Source organism: Nyctereutes procyonoides, unplaced genomic scaffold (assembly GCF_905146905.1).
Source record: "Nyctereutes procyonoides isolate TBG_1078 unplaced genomic scaffold, NYPRO_anot_genome, whole genome shotgun sequence".
Classification (NCBI taxonomy): domain Eukaryota; kingdom Metazoa; phylum Chordata; class Mammalia; order Carnivora; family Canidae; genus Nyctereutes; species Nyctereutes procyonoides.
Genome location: NW_026575020.1, coordinates 23,640,959 through 23,659,558, shown reverse-complemented (window position 1 = coordinate 23,659,558; position 18,600 = coordinate 23,640,959). Strand labels below are relative to the sequence as shown.

The window sequence follows — 18,600 nt, the reverse complement described above, 5'->3', positions numbered from 1 at the left end:
TCCAGGTGATTTGAATTTTAAATCCTTTTTTACTGCTCTTATTTATGGTGCTTTTTCCTAAGTTTGCTTCATTTTCTTTTGTTTTATGTTTGCTTTTTAGATTTTTTTTTACTTTTTGATCATCGATCTTTCTGTGCTCTTATGTTAGTGTGTTATAAATAGCACATATGTAACCAAAGTTTTTATCCTTCTTTTTTTTAATTTTTTTTAATTTTTATTTATTTATGATAGTCACAGAGAGAGAGAGGCAGAGACACAGGCAGAGGGAGAAGCAGGCTCCATGCATCGGGAGCCCGACGTGGAATTCGATCCCGGGTCTCCAGGATCGCGCCCTGGGCCAAAGGCAGGCGCCAAACCGCTGCGCCACTCAGGGATCCCCCCATTATTGTTGAAAATTTAGTTGCTAGTAATTGTCATCACCTTAAAGATGGTGTTTCTTTTTTTATTCCCTTGATAATTTATTCCTTTCATGTTCATTTCTTTATTTCTTCCTCTTCCTTCACATGTTAGAGTTGACTGTGTAATTTTTTTTTAAGATTTATTTTTTCATTTGGGGTGGGGGAGATAAAGTGAATGTGTATGCATGAATGAGAGGGGTGAAGGGAGAGGGAAAGGGAGCGAGAACCTCAAGCATATTCTGCACTGGGCATGGAGTCCGATGTGGGGCTCTCTCTCACAACTCTTAGATCACAACCTGAGCTGAAACCAAGAGTTTGACGCTGAACCTGTTCTGGCACCCAGATGTCCCGCTCATGTAATTTTTAAAGTCTCTTCCCCCTGACAGTGTTTCCTTTTGTACTTTTTGTTGGGGAGGGTCTAAAATTTATCTTCCAGCTCTTTTTTTTTATTTTTAAAGATTTTATTTAGTTATTCATGAGAGACACACGTACACACACACACACAGACAGAGATACAGGCAGAGGGAGAAGCAGGCTCCATGCAGGAAGCTTGATGTGGGACTCCATCCCGGGTTTCCAGGACTACACCATGGACTGAAGATGGCGCTAAACCGCTGAGCCACCAGGGCTGCCCTCTTCCAGCTGTTTAATGTTTTATCTATCTGTGCAGGGTTAACGTAGCAGGCCTGAGAATGTTACCCTTAAACTTGGAAGGATGAACTTTGGCTGGTGTCTAGGAACTTGCAGTTTGGAGGAGTTCCCACCATTCCTCAATTAAAATTGCTCCTTGTGCTATTCTGTTCACCTAAACTATGCAAAGATGATTCATGCTGAATATCTGCTTTCTATCTGGGTGTCTTGAATGTTGTTATATGTTAGGCAGAGGATGCCTCCAATATAAAGCCTGATAACCAAGTTTCTAGTGAACTTACCTGGTAGAGAGTATTTCATATTTGCTGTCACAGCTCATTGCTGGTGGAATTTAGTATGGCCTGTCTGAAACCATTGGGAGAAGACTCTTGGAAGCTTGTGTCTGGTTTCCTCTGACCTTGCACCTTTTCCTTTCATTGATTGTGCTTTTTATCCTTTAATTCTAATAAATCATAGCTGTGAATGTGACTATATCTTGAGTCTTAGGAGTCTTTCTAGCAAACCACAGAACTTGGAGGTGGTGTTGGGGACTTGTGACATAGTCCTATTTAACTTTGTAAGTGTTCTTTATTCTAATTTGCTCTCTATTCCTTTCTAAGACAGCATCCTCTGGGATGCCTGGGGTGGCTCAGTGGTTGAGCATCTGCCTTTGGCTCAGGGCGTGATCACAGTCCGGGGATCGAGTCCTACATTGGGCTCCCTGCGAGGAGCCTGGTGCTCCCTCTGTGTTTCTGTCTCTCTCTCTTTGTGTCTCTTATGAATAAATAAATAAAATCTTAAAAAAATAGCATACTTTAAAATCATTCCTAATGTCTTTTAGGATGTTAATTAACTTTTTTTTTGTGTGCAGGAAGTTTCTTTTCATTCCTGCATTATCTTTTTTCTTAAAATTAATTTGTGTATGTTTACTTGGTTCCTTTTCTTTCATGCTAGTAGCCTTCCTTCTGTCTGGTGAATCTAAGCTGTCCTCATTTTATTTTTGGTATTTTTATTTTTTTAAAGATTTAATTTAAATGACAGAGGACAGCAGGGGGAGCAGCAGGCAGAAGCAGAGCGGGAGCCTGATGCAGGACATTGATCCCAGGACTGTGGGATCAGGACCTGAGTCAAAGACTGATGCTTAACTGACTGAGCCACCCAGGCATCCCTAGGCTGTCCTCATTTTAAACATTTACTCTTAAATCTGAGAAAATAGGAAGCTCACGAGCATGGGCTTTACCCTAAAGATGAATTGGTGGTGAATTAGCTTCATTATTGAAAACCCCTCCAAATGCAGCTCTTTTCTTGGGGCATTCAGATTCTCCAGGAAAATATTGCCCAATTGCCTCCCTGGGATGATATATATCTGGTTCCAGGTTTCTGAGAGCTAGAGGGAGGGATGAGACGGGTGGTTTATGGTATGGAGATTTTCACTCATTTAGGAAGTAATAGAATTATTGTGGAAGTAGTATTTTATGGTTCAAGTTTGTAAAATATAAAGGAAATGGCTGATTGATGATTTCAGAGAGAGAAAAAAAAACTATAGCAAGAACCACCTGTTGTTCTTGGGCTATAGTTTGAGGCACACTGCTATTAGATAATAAAGAGGTTGCTGTTAAGGGAGATGGAGTCAGTGTAACACACTAGTTCATTCTTTTATTTAGCAAGCATTTATTAATTGCCTTTTAAAACTCCTGACCCTGAGGTATAAAACAGGTTATAAGAAAAATTCCTTCTCTACTCCCGTGGAACTTGCATTCTTACATGATGATGCATATTAAGGTCATCTGATTATTTAATTACAATTGATTTAAAAACGATATAGGAGAGGTTGAGGAGGCTAACAGCATGTAGGGGAGACCTGCTCTGGGGTTCAGGGATGTCATCTCTGAAAGTATAAATTAGGAAAGGGGTAAGAGAATGAAAGGAGAGTGGCAGAAAATGAAACTAAGAGATTAATCAGGATACTAATACTTAATCAGAGATTAATCAGAGATTAAATGGGGTATACAGTACATGTTTAGTGCCTGGTATTTGTGCTCAATAAGTGTTAACTAGTTAGATTTTTATAGGAATATTGTACTGGCTGATCAAATAGAAAACCTAGTATTTAATTTATAAACATAAAAGTTTTATGTCTACAGTAAAACAACATACCCATAGAATCATTACTAAAAAAGTTCTCATAGAAATTTTGGTGTTTGAAAAGTATTGCTAGGGCAAAGATCATGTTTGCCTTCTTCAATTATATCTCTAGCATATCATATAAGTGCTTCACACATAGAAAGTACTGAATCTCTTTTGAAGAATATCTGAAATGGGTTCTAGAAATTCTTGGTAACCTAGAGTCTGGGAAAGATATATAATTTCAGGTACAAGAAATATTCTACTTTTTTTCCTTGCTGAGGAGCTTGTTTGGTGGAATTATAATGTGGCCTTTTGATTAAAATATAGATATTATCTTTGTCATATGCCTTTTCAATGGCCAGCAAGTATCTGTTAGGATAAAGTCTTATTTTTTCTTTTCTTGGGGTGTCTGTGATTAGTGCTTTCTAGCCCTCTAGCACTTAGACCCACAGTACATTAGTTATCTATTGCTGTGAAACAAATTACTTCAAAATTTAGCAGCTTAAAACCGCAGATGTTTATTATCACACAGTTCTGTGGGTCAGGAATGGGAGAGTGGCTTAGCTGTGTGCTTCTGGTTCGTGGTCTCTCTTGAGGTTGTAGTCAAACTGTTGCCTGGAGTTGCAAGCTTCCAAAAGCTTGACTGGGGGGAGAATGTACTTCAAAAGAAGTTCACTTACCTGACTGTTGGCTGGAAGCCTTATAATTCCTTACCATGAAGGCCTCTCCATAGATGGCCTGAGTATTTCACAACATTCTCTCTTGGCTTTCTCTAGAGCAAGTGGTGTGTGTGTGTGTGTGTGTGTGTGTGTGTGTGTGTGTGTGTGACACAGGGAGACAGAATGAGAACACAAGCCAGTCAAAGATGAAATCCTTTGTTTTTGGTAACCTGATCTTGGAAGAGACATATGATTATTTCTGCCACATTCTAGTAGTTAGAATGATCAGTCCTCTTGTAATGTGGGGACCTGTGAATATCAGGAAGTGTGGCTCACTGGGAGCCATCTAGGAGACTGCTCCATGGTCTGTCAGTGGTATCAACTTCTTCCAGTTTAAAATAGTACTCGAGGGCAGCCCGGGTGGCTCTGCGGTTTAGCGCCGCCTGCAGCCCAGGGTGTGATCCTGGAGACCTGGGATGAGTCCCACATCAGGCTCCCGACATGGAGCCTGCTTCTCCCTCTACCTGTGTCTCTGCCTCTCTCTCTCTCTCTGTGTGTATCTCTCATGAATAAATAAATAAAATCTTAAAAAAAATAGTACTCGATTAATATTTGTGTGCTGTTTCTGTTGGAAATTGAGATATCCCAGTTTCTGAGCTTGTTAGTTTGGCATTTTTGGTACTCTCTTCTCCTTGCCTTATCTACTTTTCCTTTCTTGTCCTTCTTATAATTCCCAGATTTATTCAGAAAATAATAGCTCAGTGTTTTCATGAGATAGTACTTTCAACCTTAACAGAAAATTGGGTTAGATGCTTATATATTTCTAGATCCTGTTAAATCGTAAACCTCAAAAAAAATTGTAAACCTCAGTCTTTTTTTTTTTTCTTTAAGATTTTATTTATTCATGAGAGAGACACAGAAAGAGGCAGAGACATCTGCCAGAGGCAGAGGGAGAAGCAGGCTCTCTGTGGGGAGTCTGATGCAGGACTCAATCCCAGGACCCTGGATCACAACCTGAGCCGAAGGCAGATGCTCAACCACTGAGCCACCCAGGTGCCCTAATCCTCAGTCTTTTATAGTAATATGTATGATGATATTGTTATATTATTGTGATACCACCATGGTTTTAAGTCTTCAAGTAAAAGTGAATAAAATAAATAAACGTGTTATTTGTAGGTTTGTTTTTACTTGTATATGGTTGTTGATAGTTAAATGTTGTATTAAAGAATAAATGATTGCTGGTTTTTAGCATTTAAGGATAGAGAACATAGACCTTCTCCATAAACTAAAAATCAGGAGATTTTTGTTCAAATTTAGGAACAAAAAATTATTTTGTAGTTTTTGGAGATACCTTTTCTTCCTGAATCCTGAGTTTGAGCATCATATTTTGGAAAGCTGAATTATACTAAGGGTAGTGCAGTCGCCAGCCTCTGAATGGGTTATATGCTGATACTTCACTTTGTAAGTTTGTGTAGAACTTGGGTAATTTTTCCTTCTAGAAATGCTGTTGTAAATAGCTGTAGGTTTTCTTCCTATATGCCTTCTAAACTGATACCTGTACAAAACCTGTTTAACAAATGTTGATTGAATTAGAACTCAACCAAAATTTTAAAATCTTTTTAAAAATTTTGAGGCAATCATAAACGTTCAGAGAAGTTACAGTAAAGCACAAAGTATGATTTCCTGAACCATTTGACTGTAAGTTGCTGATACAATGCTATCACCCCTGAATACTTCACTATCTTTCCTGCGAATTAAATGTGGTTTACATTACCTACAATATACCTATCAAAGTCAGGAAATTAACAGTGCTATATTACTACTACTGTCTTGTTTTCAGGCCCCATTCAAGTTTTATCAATTGTCCTAAGAATGTCCTATGTATCTAAAGGATCAGTGCAGAATCACATTATGTTTGTCATGTATCTTGTTGCTTTCCTTCTGGGATGGTATGTATTTCCTTGACTTTAATAACCCTGGCACTTAAAAAAAATTTTTTTAAGTAATCTCTATGCCCAGTGTGGGGCTTGTATGATCCCAAGATCAAGAGTTGCATACTCAGAAGAATGAGCCAGCCAGGTGCCCCAATAACCCTAGCACTTTTGAAGGCTGTATCATGTGTTTTTTTTTTTTTTTTATTATATAAATTAACCCATTTATTGTAGGCTAGCAATGTTTCAAATGGTGGAGCTTCTACTGGTCTTTCAACTCCTTCAGTCTTCTGATGGCAGACTTTACTGTGACAGCAGAAGTGGTGTTGTAGGTCCAGGCGCCCCCGGCCACGGTCTTCATGCAGGAGCCGCAGTGCCAGATGCCCACCGCTCGCCTTTTCATCTTGGTCTTGCCGCAGAAGGAGCAGGTGTACTTGGCGTGCTGGCTGATCTCGATCTTCTTCACCATCTTCCTGAGCGAGGCCCCGTAGCGGGTCCCGTATTTACCCACGATCCCCACCTTCTTGGTGCGTTTGGCCATGTCGCCGCCAGCCAGGTCCCTGTATCATGTGTTTTGTAGATTATTCCTCAATTTGTGTTTGTTTAACATTTCCTCCTGATTATGTTCATGTTATGTATATTTGATAGGAATATTTCAGATGCAGTGCTGTATTCTTACTATATCAGATGGTACAATTTAGATTATTTCATTATTTCATTAATGATGCTGATTTTGATTATTTAGGATGATGAACCAAGCCTCTGTTGTTAGGTTACTCTTTCCCCTTATAAACACACACAATCTATGGGGGTGCTTAGAGACAATGTAAGTATCTAATTCTGCATCAAGCTTTCAGTTTATTCAAGTATTCTTATGAGTACAGACTAATTGCTTGTCTTATTCAATGGATGATAATATTTTTCATTATTTGTTTTCATGCTAAAATTGTTCCATATTTGGCTAGTGAGAACTCCTTCAATCTAGCCTCTATGTCCTTTTGACATATCTTCATCATTCTTTGAGCATTTCCTTTGTTTCTGGCATAACAGAATGTTCCAGGCTTCTCAGAACTTTCCTTGTGTTTCAGAAATGGAATCAGCTATTTCCCTGAGGAGCTCTGGTTCTTTTTAAAGCAGAATGGTGTTTAGAAACCAAGATCTGAGGGCTAGGTGCACTCATTATTATTGAGTTGTCATTATTTCTAAGTTCTCAAGGTAGTGAACTGGGGAAGGGAATAAATGTGTTCTAACCACCTCTCTGTATGTGTACCTATTTCTATTAATATTTATTTCCATATTTCTCTGTATTGAAAACTGTGTTCACACAACCTCTAATTTTAGTTTAACACCAGAGGGTTCTTTATGCTTTTCTCCCTTTCTTTATTTGTAACTTCTTTGATCAAAAGAAACCTGGCTCTCCTTATTCTTAATATTCTTACTTATTTGATCAGTCCTCTTAGATAACTGATCTCCCATCATTGTCATTCACCACTATGACTTGCTCCTAAGCACAACAGATGCCCTCCTCACTCTGCTTGAGCTGTTATCCCCAAAATACCACCTCTACCCTGTGTGGATGCCCTTCTTTCCTTGCATAGGCTTATATTCTCTACCCAGTGCTGCTTCTCAGTGTGGACATTTCCTCACCCTGTTTAGACTCTGTGCTAGAACATGCCCCTTCCCATCGTGCAGAAGCCCAACACCCCTTGCTGGGCCCCACTGTCTTCTCTCTTTATATCTCACTCTTGCTTTGATACCCAGTTCTGGGGTGGACAGAACACCCTCCTTACCCCATTTGGGCTCTGACTCCCTATGTGGCCTTCTCTCCTATGTACATACTGTTCTCACCATTGCTTGGATTCGAATATCCTGTGCCTGGCTACTCTCTCCATGGGAGCCTTTCTTTACCTCATTCATGCTCTGACACCCTTCACTGGGTTGCTTTCCACACATGTACAGCCTTTTCACCTTGCTTATGCTACATTTCTTCCACACAGGTGCCTTAATCACCCTGCTCTGACTCCTACATCCCTTTCTGCCCCAGTACACACACAAATGCCTAATTTGCTCTGCCCTTCCTGATGGATTTTGCACTGAATTATTATACTGAAGGGAAGACAGAGGAGGAGAAAATGAAGAGCCAGCATTTTTTATGGGAACAATGTGATCCAAATTTATGTTTGACAGAAATAAATCTTTCCCTGCTGTGGTAGTAGGTATCTGGAGAATCTGGAAAGGACCTTTGGGAATCTGCTTTTGGAACTTTATAAGTGGTTAGGACTCCTGGTATAAATAGGTTCTTTATTTGTGAATCATGGACTTCTGTGTATGGAAAAACTTGGGTAATCTCTAAGTTCAGAATAGTAGGAAGGGAAGAAACTAAAAGCAAGAAGCATTTAAGGGAGGATTGATGTTGGAATTCACTTCTAGGGAAAACTGATTTGACTCCATGCTATTCTCCATGCTTCCAAGCATCAGTATTAAAAACAATAGCAACAATTGATTGATTTTTCTTCTGCTTTATGATCTTGTCTTTACATTTCAGAATGTTATCACATATTTCCCTTATTTTAATCCTTCATTTACGTCATTTTAGCTGCATACTACGTCATTTACCTTGCTTCACAACTTTAAGTTTAGCCTTGTCAAAGGCATAGAATATCTTTGTAATCATAAGATTGATGTGATAATTATTTTTAAATTGAATGTAAAACTGAACATTTTTAAAGTTCATTAGGTACCATATAAAGTCATATTATATACCAATGGTGTGGGGTGTACTTTGGGAAAAATGTCAGTATAACCAGTATAAATATTTATATGTTTTCCTGATTTATGTTTGTTACTTGGTATTGAGAGCTTATGGGGTTCTATTTTCTAATATGATTTTTTCTAGTTTCTTTGCAGAGTGTAATTTTTTTCCTGTTTTTTTCCTCTCATTTAGATGATAATTTATATTAAGTTTAACATCATCCCTATCCCATCATAATGTGAGGGGCCTTTTAGAAACTGGTTTAAATGTACACAGAGACAAAATTTCTAGCTTGTGACCTTTTGAAGAATTTTCTGAGTGCAGCTAGAAACAAAGTATCCATTGTTTGCAGTGCTTTGCTTAATGTTATTCCTTCTCTTGCTAAATCTGTATATTAAATTGCTAACAGATTGTTAATACAGATCATTATTAAAAGGGGATTATTTTTCATGTATTTTAGACTCTTTATATTTCTGCCATAATATCTATTCAAAGATTTATTTAAGGTAGAATGGAATGTTTAAAAAATAGTTTTAACTTTTTCCCAACTGAGAAAGTAATATGTGCCAACTGGAAATAAGAGAAACTAGGGGCACCTGGGTGGCTCAGTGGTTGAGCATCTGCTTTGGGCTCAGGTCATAATCCCAGCGGTCCTGGGATCGAGTCCCGCATCAGGCTACCCACAGAGAGCCTGCTTCTCCCTCTGCCTATGTCTCTGCCTTTCTGTGTCTCTCATGAATAAATAAATAAAATCTTTAAAAAAGAGAGAAACTGATAAAAGTGAAAGAAAAGGAAAAAAATCATCCATTCTTGCCTGTCAAGAAGTATTAATCTTTTTTTTTATTATTGTGTTCAAATTTTTGTTTTTTGTTTTTATTTAAATTCTCACCCCAGGCATAGTCATTTTCTTTCTTTTCTTTTTTTCTATATTTTATTTATTTATTCATGAGAGATAGAGAGAGGCAGAGATACAGGCAGAGGGAGAAGCAGGCTTCATGCAGGGAGCCCGATGTGGGCCTTGATCCTGGACCCCAGGATCATGCCCCAGGCCAAAGGCAGGCGCTAAACTGCTAGCCACCCATGCATCCTGGCATAGTCATATTCTTATTAAGTATTCTAAGAATATTTAACTTTATTTTGGAAGAATATAGAGAGTCCCCAAAATGGTCTAATTTTTATTTTACACTTTAAAAGTAGTTAGTGAACATATTTTCATATATTAATTGACCACTCATCTTCTGTAAATGACTTCGTATTTCTTCATCAGTTTTTCCATTGAAGAGTCTTGTTAGTATATAACATAACCTTATGTATTAGTAATATAAACTTTTTGGGTCCTGGTGGTTGTACATTCTTTTACTTCCTGTTTGTTCCTGTTTGTTACTTGTGTTTTTCTCTCCCATTAGTGTCTTCGTCTTCTTTTTTTTTTAAGATTTTACTTATTTATTCATGAGAGACACAAAGAGAAAGGCAAAGACATAGAGGGAGAAGCAGTCTCCCTGTGAAGAGCCTGATGTGGGACTCGATCCCAGGGCCCCAGGATTATGACCTGAGCCAAAAGCAGAGGCTCAACCACTGAGTCACCCAGGTGCCTTTTTTTTAAATGCAGAATTTAAACATTTTTATGTTGGTGAATATATCACTCTATTTTTAAAAAAAAATTATATAGCTTTTGGATTTTGTCTTGCTTAGAAAAATCTATCCTACCTCAGTATTATGCAATTATTCTTTAGTATTTTTCCTAATAGTTTCATGGCCTTGTTTTCTTTACCATAGGTTTTTAGTCATATGTGTGTACACACACACACACACACTCACTTATTTGTTTTAAAGATTGATTTTAGAGAGACAGCGTAAGTAGGGGGGAGGGTCAGAGGGAGAGGGAGAAAAATAATCTCAAGCAGACTCCCCACCAAGCTCAAAGCCTGATTGATGGCAGGACCCTGAGATCATGACCTGAGCCAAAACCAAGAGTCAGATGCTCAGCTGAGCCACCCAGGCGCCCCAATGTAGTTTTAAATTTGGTACGAGTTTTTTTTTTTTCCCAGATGGATCTTCGATTTGGTAATGGTTTACTGATGAACTCCTTCTTTTACCACTGATTTGAAATACTACCTTTATCATACTAAATTTATATGTACATACTAATATCTGCTCTCAGACTGTAACTTTTTTTTCAGTATAGTGAATTTATTCTTTTTAAAAAAAATATTTTATTTATTCATGAGAGACACAGGGAGAGAGAGAGAGGCAGAGACACAGGCAGAGGGAGAAGGAGGCTCCATGCAGGGGGCTCGATGTGGGACTTGATCCTGGGTCTCCAGGATCAGGCTGAAGGCGGTGCTAAACTGCTGAGCCACCTGGGCTGCCCGTGAATTTATTCTTATAATGTACTGGTTTTGTTATTATAACAGCTTAATAGAATGTTTAAGTGACCTGGCAATGAAAGTCTTTTCTTGTTTTTCAAGAATTTCTTTGGTAGTCTCACAAATTTATTCCATCAAATGACCTTCAGAATATTTAAATAAGTACCTCCCATCTTCCAAATCCATTATAACATCTCACTATTTTTCCTCTACCCTTGCTAGTCTGATTTAAACTACCATCTTCTCTTGCCTAGACTGTCTTCTAACATACAGCGTAAGAAGGTTCTTTTTAAAAAAATATAAATCAGATCCTGTTACTCCCTTGTTTACATCTCTTCAGTATCTTCCTCTTTCTTTTTATTATCTATTGCTGCATAACAAGGTACTCCAAAGCTTTGTAGCTTAAAACAGTCTATTTATTTTGCTCACAATTTTGCTAGTCAGAATTCATGATAGGTTCAGCTCTGTTTCACCTGTTGTTGGCTGGGGTGACTGGGGCTGGAGCATCCCTTTCAATATGACCTCTTCAGTCACATGTCTGGCACCCCAGTGTTTCTTGGATTCTCTTTCCACATGACATCTCATTCTTCAGAATCTCTCCATGTGGCCTGTGCTTCTCACAGCATGGTGGTCTCAGAGTAATGACTTTTTACATGGCAGCTACCTTCCAGGAGGAGGAAAAGAAAAATTACCAGACCAATTAAGGGCTTTGGCTGGAAATGGCACAGTGTCCTTTCTGCCATATTTTATCATTCAGAACAGTTAGGAGACCTCCCTAGATGCAAGGAAATGGAAAAATAAGACACTATTTCTTGATGTGGGAATGCCAAGGTCTTATTGCATTTGAGATGAGAGATACTGTGGTCATATTTGGAAAATATAACCCACATTTCAAACTCAAATTGAGAGTTCTTAAAATGACCCATAAGGCTTTGCATGATCTGAACTACTCCTGCTTCTCTTTCTGACCTGATCCCCTATATTTTCATCTTTTATTTTCTTTAGTTTAGCCACAGTAGATTCTTTGTTAGGCTTTGAACGTGTCATGCTCATTCCAACATCAGATCCATTTTACCTGCCACTACTGCTTTGAATGCTTTTCTGCAAATCTTTGCCTGAGTCTTCCCATTCTTTTTTTTTTTTTAATTTATTATAATTTTTTGAGTCTTCCCATTTGCAATTCAATTAGGCCTCTGCTCAGATGTCACATCTCTGGAGAGCTTTCCCTTCCCACTTTATCTGCTAAAATCTTGGTCCTTTACTTCCCTTAATCTTGCTTTTTCTTTTTCTTTTTTTTTAAAGATTTTATTTATTCATGAGAGACACCGAGAGAAGCAGAGACACAGGCAGAGGGAGAAGCAGGCCCCATTCAGGGAGCCCGGTGCTAAACCGCTGAGCCACCTGGGCTGCCCATTGCTTTTTCTTCATAGATTTTAGTGCTGTTTTGGGGAGCTTGGGGGCCTGAGTACACTTTCTAGCTCCCTGCCTTGCTTCTGAACAAATTGAGAAATAAAAGCATAAAGATGGAGGCCAAATATATATGAAATATATAAATATTAAAATATAGAAATAGCAATATTCGTGAATTTATAATATACAGGTATATATTTATATTGATAAAATGAGTACATATTATAAAATATGTATGCATATATATGTGTATTTTTTATTAGATTTTTTTCTGATCATTATGAAGGTGAAAACCCAAATGGGCCTTAGTAACTAAATATAAATTTCAGAATTGGTCAGACACCCCCCACCCCCCTTCAAATGCAGTGTTGGTCACTCCCCTCTGAGGCAGGCTAGGTTTCTTATCAACTCTTGGCATGTTGACTGACACAGAATGAAATTCTTGCACTCTGTGGCATGTCTGTTCCCATGTAAAGAAAGGTAGAGCTGAGTTGTGCATGCCCAGTTATTTTCATTTTTATCAGTCTGACTAAAGGGGTTTGAAAGGAAGAGAATAAAGGAAATGTCAAAGATGACTGTCAGATCTCAGATAGGAGAAATTGGTGTATTGTGGTGCTATTTTTAAGATAGGAAACATGAGTTTGGATTCTCTTGTTTCCTATCTTATAAATTAAATTTTAGAAACACTGAGTTTGAAGCGCCTACAAGATACCTACATGGAGATACCAAATACTATTTGGATAACACATTTGAAGATACAGATTTGGTAATTGTATTGGCTTTTTATTTTCTCTAACAGACTACCACAAGTGTAGTGGCTTAAAACAGCACAAAATTACTGTCTCATGGTTTCTATGGGTCAGGAATCTGGGCATTGGTTAGCTGAGTTCTCTGCTCAGGTTCTTACCAAGCTGAAATGAAGGTGTTGGTCAGGCCTGCAATCTCACCTGAGCCTTGGGGTCCTCCTCTTCCAAGGTTGTTGGTAGAATTTAGACCCTTAGAGCTGGGGAACTGTGGCTTTCAGCTCCTAGAGACTTCTTGCCATTCCTTGCAATGTGGCCATTACCCCACAGCGTGGTAGTTTGCTTCTTCAAGGACAACAGGAAGCATTTTTGCTGCTTCCGATCTTTTTTATGACTCACTTGGGTAGGACAGGCCCATCCAAGTTATTAATCTCCCTTAGGATCCTAATTGTATCTCCAAAGTTCCTTTTGCCATAAAATGTAATAATCATGAAAGAGATATCACATTATATTTGAAAGTCCTTCTCTCTATCATGGGGGAGAGGGAGGATTCTAAAGGGCACGTACAGTCTGGGGCTATTTTAGCCATCAGCACTCCTCATAGGAGTCATCAGCAGGATAGTCAGTGAATACATGAGATTGCCCAAGAGGAGGTGACTTTATTCAGAGAGAAGAGAAGAGAGATTAGAGGAGATTTTCAGAATTAGTGGTACTTGGAGGGTACATTTATTCATCTTTGTGTTCATAACACCTACATTGGTATCTAGCATATGGTAAATATTCAATAAGTGTTTTGTTAGAATTCTTTGATCTCAGATTATAAGAAATCAATGTATAATTTATATACAGTAACATTTACCGTATGAAAAAGTGCACTCTTTTTTTTTATTGTGGTAAAATACACATAACATAAAATTTACTGTCTTAGCCATTTTTAAATATACAGTTTAGTGATATTAAATACATTAACATTGCTGTACAACCACTACTACATCCATCGCCATAACATTTTTCTTCATATAAAACTGAAACTCTATACCTATTAAAAAATAATCCTCCATTCTCCCCCCTTCTCCAGCTCTGGCAACCACCATTATACTTTCTTTTGATTTACTCTAAGTAATTCATATAAGTAGCATCAAATAGTATTTGTCTTTTTTGTGACTGGCTTATTTAACTCAACATAATGTCCTCAAGGTATATGTTGTGGCGTATTGCAGGACCCCCCCCTTTTAAAAGGCTGAATAATATTCCATTGTAGGTATACCACATTTTGCTTATCCATCAGTGGACACTTGGGTTGCTTCCATGTTTTAGTTATTATGAGTAATGCTGCTAGGAACATGGGTGTACAGATATCCCTTTGAACCCTGCTTTCAGTATTTTTGGCTATATATCCAGAAGTAGAATTGCTGGATCATGTTGGTAATTCTATTCTATTCTATTTTATTTTATTTATATTTATTTTTTATTTTTTAGTAATTGTATTTTAAATGTTTTAAAGGTACTTTTGTAGCGTTGGCTGTCCCATCTTCACATTCTTACCAGTAGTGCACAAGGGTTCCATTTGTCTGTATCTTCACCAGCACTTTTTGGTTTTCTATTTTCTTGGTAATAGCCATCCAAATGGATAGGAGTTGGTGTATCTCATTGTAGTTTTGATATGCATTTCTCTACTGTTTAGTAATGTTGAACATCTTTTCATGTGCTTATTAGCCATGTCTTTGGAGAAATGTCTATTCAAGTCCTTTGCCCATTTTTGAATTGTTTTTTTGTTTTTGTTTAGTTTTAAGAGTTCTCTAAACATATTCATCTCTTATCAGAGATGATTTGCAAATATTTTCTCCCATTCTGTGGATTGTGTTTTACTCTGTGAATAGTGTCTTTTGATGCACAAAATTAAAAAAAAATTTTTTTGTAGTCCAGTTCTTTTGTAACCTGTACCTTTGGTGTCATATCCAAGAAATCATTGGCAAATCCAATGTGATGAAGCTTTTCTTCAAAGGATTTTTTTTTTTAAATTTTAAGTAGGATCCACACCTAGTCTGGAACCTGTTGCAGGGCATGAACGTATGACCCTGAGATTAAGACCTGAGCTGAGTTCAAGAGTTGGATGCTCTTGAACCAGATGAGCCACCCAGGTGTCCCTCTTTGAAGAGTTTTGTTGTTTTAGGTCATACATCTATGTCCCTGATCCATTTTGAGTTTTTATATGTGGTGTTAGGTAAGTGACCAGCTTCATTCCTTTGCATGTGGATACTCAGTTTTCCCAGTGCCATTTGTTGCAAAGACTGTCCTTTCCACATTGAATGGTCTTGGCACCCTTGTCAAAAATTATTTGACCATGTATGTGAGGGCAGTAAGACAGGCATGCAGACCAGTGGAATATAATAGAACAATTCCATTGGTCTGTATGCATGTCTTAATGCCATACTATGCTGTTTTGATTACTGTAACTTTGTAGTAAGTTTTGAAATCAGGAAGTGTGAGTCTCCAACTTTGTTCAGTTTTTCAAGGTACTTTCGGCTCTTCAGAGCCCTTTGAGATTCCGTATGAATTTTAGGATGGATTCTTTTATTTTTTAAAAAGATTTTATTTATTTATTCATGAGAGACACAGACTGAGAGAGAGAGGCAGAGGGAGAAGCAGGCTCCATGCAGGGAGCCCGATGTGGGACTCGATCCTGGGACTCTGGGATCACTCCCTGGGCCGAAGGCAGGTGCTAAACCACTGAGCCACCCAGGGATCCCCAGGATGGGTTCTTTTAATTCTCCTAGTATGTTATTGGGATTTTGATAGGAATTGCATTGAATCTGCAGATCACTTTGGGGTAGTGTTGACATTTTAAGAATATTAAGTCTTTTAATCCATGAACATAGAATGTATTTCCATTTATTTATATTGTCTTTAATTTCTTTAAGCAGTGTTTTGTTTTCAGTATATAAGTTTCACTTAAATTAATTCCTATGTGTTTTATTCTTTCTGATGCTATCATAAGTGGAATTGTTTTCCTACTTTCTTTTTAGATTGTTCATTGCTAGTGTCTAAAATACAACTGATTTTTGTGTGTTGACTTTTTTTTATCCTACTACTATGATGATTTCTTTTATCAGTTCTCACAGGTTTTTTTTTTTTTTTTGTGAAATCTTTAGAATTTTCTACATATAAGATCATGTCATCTGGTAACAGATAATTTTACTTTATAATTTGGATGCTTTTATTTCTATTTCTTCCCTATTGCTTTGGCTAGAATTTACTAAGTTGAATAGCAGTGGTGAAAATGGGCGTCCTGCTTTGTTCCTGTTAGGGGAAGAAAAAAAAAAAGCTTTCAGTCTTTTCCCCATTGAGTATGATGTTTACTGTGGGTTTTTCACATATGGATTTTACTATGCAGATTTTCCTTCTCTGCCTTCTGTTTGTTGAGTGTTTTTATCATGAGTGGGTCTTGAATTTTGTCACATGCTTTTGCTGGATATGTTGAGATGAACCTGTGGTCTTTTGCCTTCATTTTGTCGATGGAGCATATTACATTGATTTTCATATGTTGAACCATTCTTGCATTCTAAGAATAAATACCACTTAGTTTTGGTGTATGATTCTTTTAATATGCTGCAGAATTTTGTTCTATTTTGTTGTGGATTTTTGCATCAATATTTATGAGGGATGTTAGTCTGTAATATACTTGTGTCTTTGGCTTTGGTATCAGGTTTATGCTGGCCTCATAGAATAAGTTAGGAAGTATTCTTTTCAATTTTTTGGAAAAATTTAAGAAGTATTAGTATCTGTTATTCATTAAATGATAGACTTCACTAGTGAAATGATCAGGTTCAAGGCTTTGTTGAGAGATTTTTGATTACTGATTCTATTTCTTACAAGTTATAGGTCTATTAAAATTTTCTATTTCTTTGTGATTTAGCCTTGGTAGGTTTCATATTTCTAGGAATTTATCCATTTAATTTAGGTTTATTCAATTTTTTTGGCAAACAGTTATTCATAGCACTCTGCATAGAGTGCCCCTAACTTGAGTCTTCCTTTTTTTCCTTAGTCCATTTAGCCAAAGTTTTGTCAATTTTGTTGGTATTTTCAAAGGACCAACTTTGGTTTCATTGATTTTTTTCCCCCGCCTTTTCTATTCTTATTTTATCTCTGCCCTAATATTTATTATTACCGTTCTTCTTCCAGATTTGGTTTTCACTTGTTCTTCTTTTTCTAGTTCCTTATATTGTTAGATTGCTGATTTGGAATCTTCTTTGTTTTTTAATGTAAACATTTTTAGCTTTCCCCGTTGCACTGCTTTCACTGCATCTCACAAGTTTTAGCATGTTGTGTTTACACTTTTATTTGTCAGTATATTCTAATTCTCTTGTAATTTCTTCCTGAAACATTGGTTTAAAAGTGTATTGTTTGAAATAATCCAATTAAAATGGGCAGAAGACATGAACAGACATTTCTCCAAAGAAGACATACAGATGGCCTTCAGACACAAGAAAGGATGCTCAACATTACTCACCATCAGGAAAATGCAAATTAAAGCCCCAATGAGATATCACCTCACAGCTGTCAGAGTGGCTAAAATCAACATCACAAGAAACAATAAGTGCTGGTGAGGATGTGGAAAGAAAGGAGCCCTGGTGCACTGCTTCTGGGAATGCAAGCTGGTGCAGGCACTGTGGAAGACAGTATGGAGGTTCCTCAAAAGTTAAAAATAGAAATACCATGTGATCCAATAATTCACTCCTGGGTATTCACCCAAAGAAGAAAAAAACACTAATCTGGAAAGATCTATGCACCCTAAATTTATTGCAGCATTATTTATTATAGTTAAGATGTGGAAGCAACCCATGTCCATTGATAGATGAATGGATAAAGAAGTGCTGTACACACGCGCACACACACACACACACACACACACACACTGGAATACACTCAGCCATAAAAAAGAAAATCTTGCCATTTGCAACAACATGGTTGAAACTGGAGGGTATAATGTTAAGTGAAATAAGTTGGTCAGAGAAAGACAAATACCATATGATTTCACTTGTATGTGGAATTTAGGAAACAAAATAAGCAGAGAAAAAAAGACAAACCAAAAAACAGACTCTTAGATACAGAGAACAAATTGATGGTCACTAGAGGGGTGGTGAGTAGGGGGCATGGGTGAAATAGATGAGGAGGACACTTATTGTGATGACCCTGACTAATGTATAGAATTGTTGAGTCACTATATCGTATATCTAAAACTAATATAATATTGTGTGTTAATTTACTGTATTTTTTTTTTTCAGAAAGTGTATGGTTTCATTTCCACAATTTGGTGAATTTTCCAGTTTTACTTTTGTTACTAATTTCCAACTTCATACCATTGTGGTCAGAGAAGATATGTTGTATTATACCTATTTTTAAAATCTATTGATGTGGGGCACCTGGGTGGCTTAGTGGTTGAGCATCTGCCTTTGGCTCAGGTCATAATCCTGGGGGATTGAGATTGAGTCCTGCATCAGGCTCCCATCCCAGAGGGAGCCTGCTTCTCCCTCTGCCTATGTCTCTGCTTTTCTCTCTATGTCTCTTATGAATAAATAAATAA

General features: G+C 37.5%; 2 protein-coding genes across 6 annotated transcripts in view; one reads left to right on the top strand and one right to left on the bottom strand.

The window, feature by feature from the left end:
- The window catches only part of NF1 (neurofibromin 1), a 266,110-nt gene that overhangs the window by 37,428 nt on the left and 210,082 nt on the right, over positions 1–18,600 (top strand). The gene's annotated exons all lie outside the window — the stretch shown is intronic.
- On the bottom strand, positions 5,942–6,300 carry LOC129504416 (60S ribosomal protein L37a). The gene has a single exon (XM_055317111.1). The coding sequence runs from the start codon at positions 6,284–6,286 to the stop codon at positions 6,008–6,010; it is 279 nt and encodes a 92-aa protein (XP_055173086.1). The 5' UTR covers positions 6,287–6,300; the 3' UTR covers positions 5,942–6,007.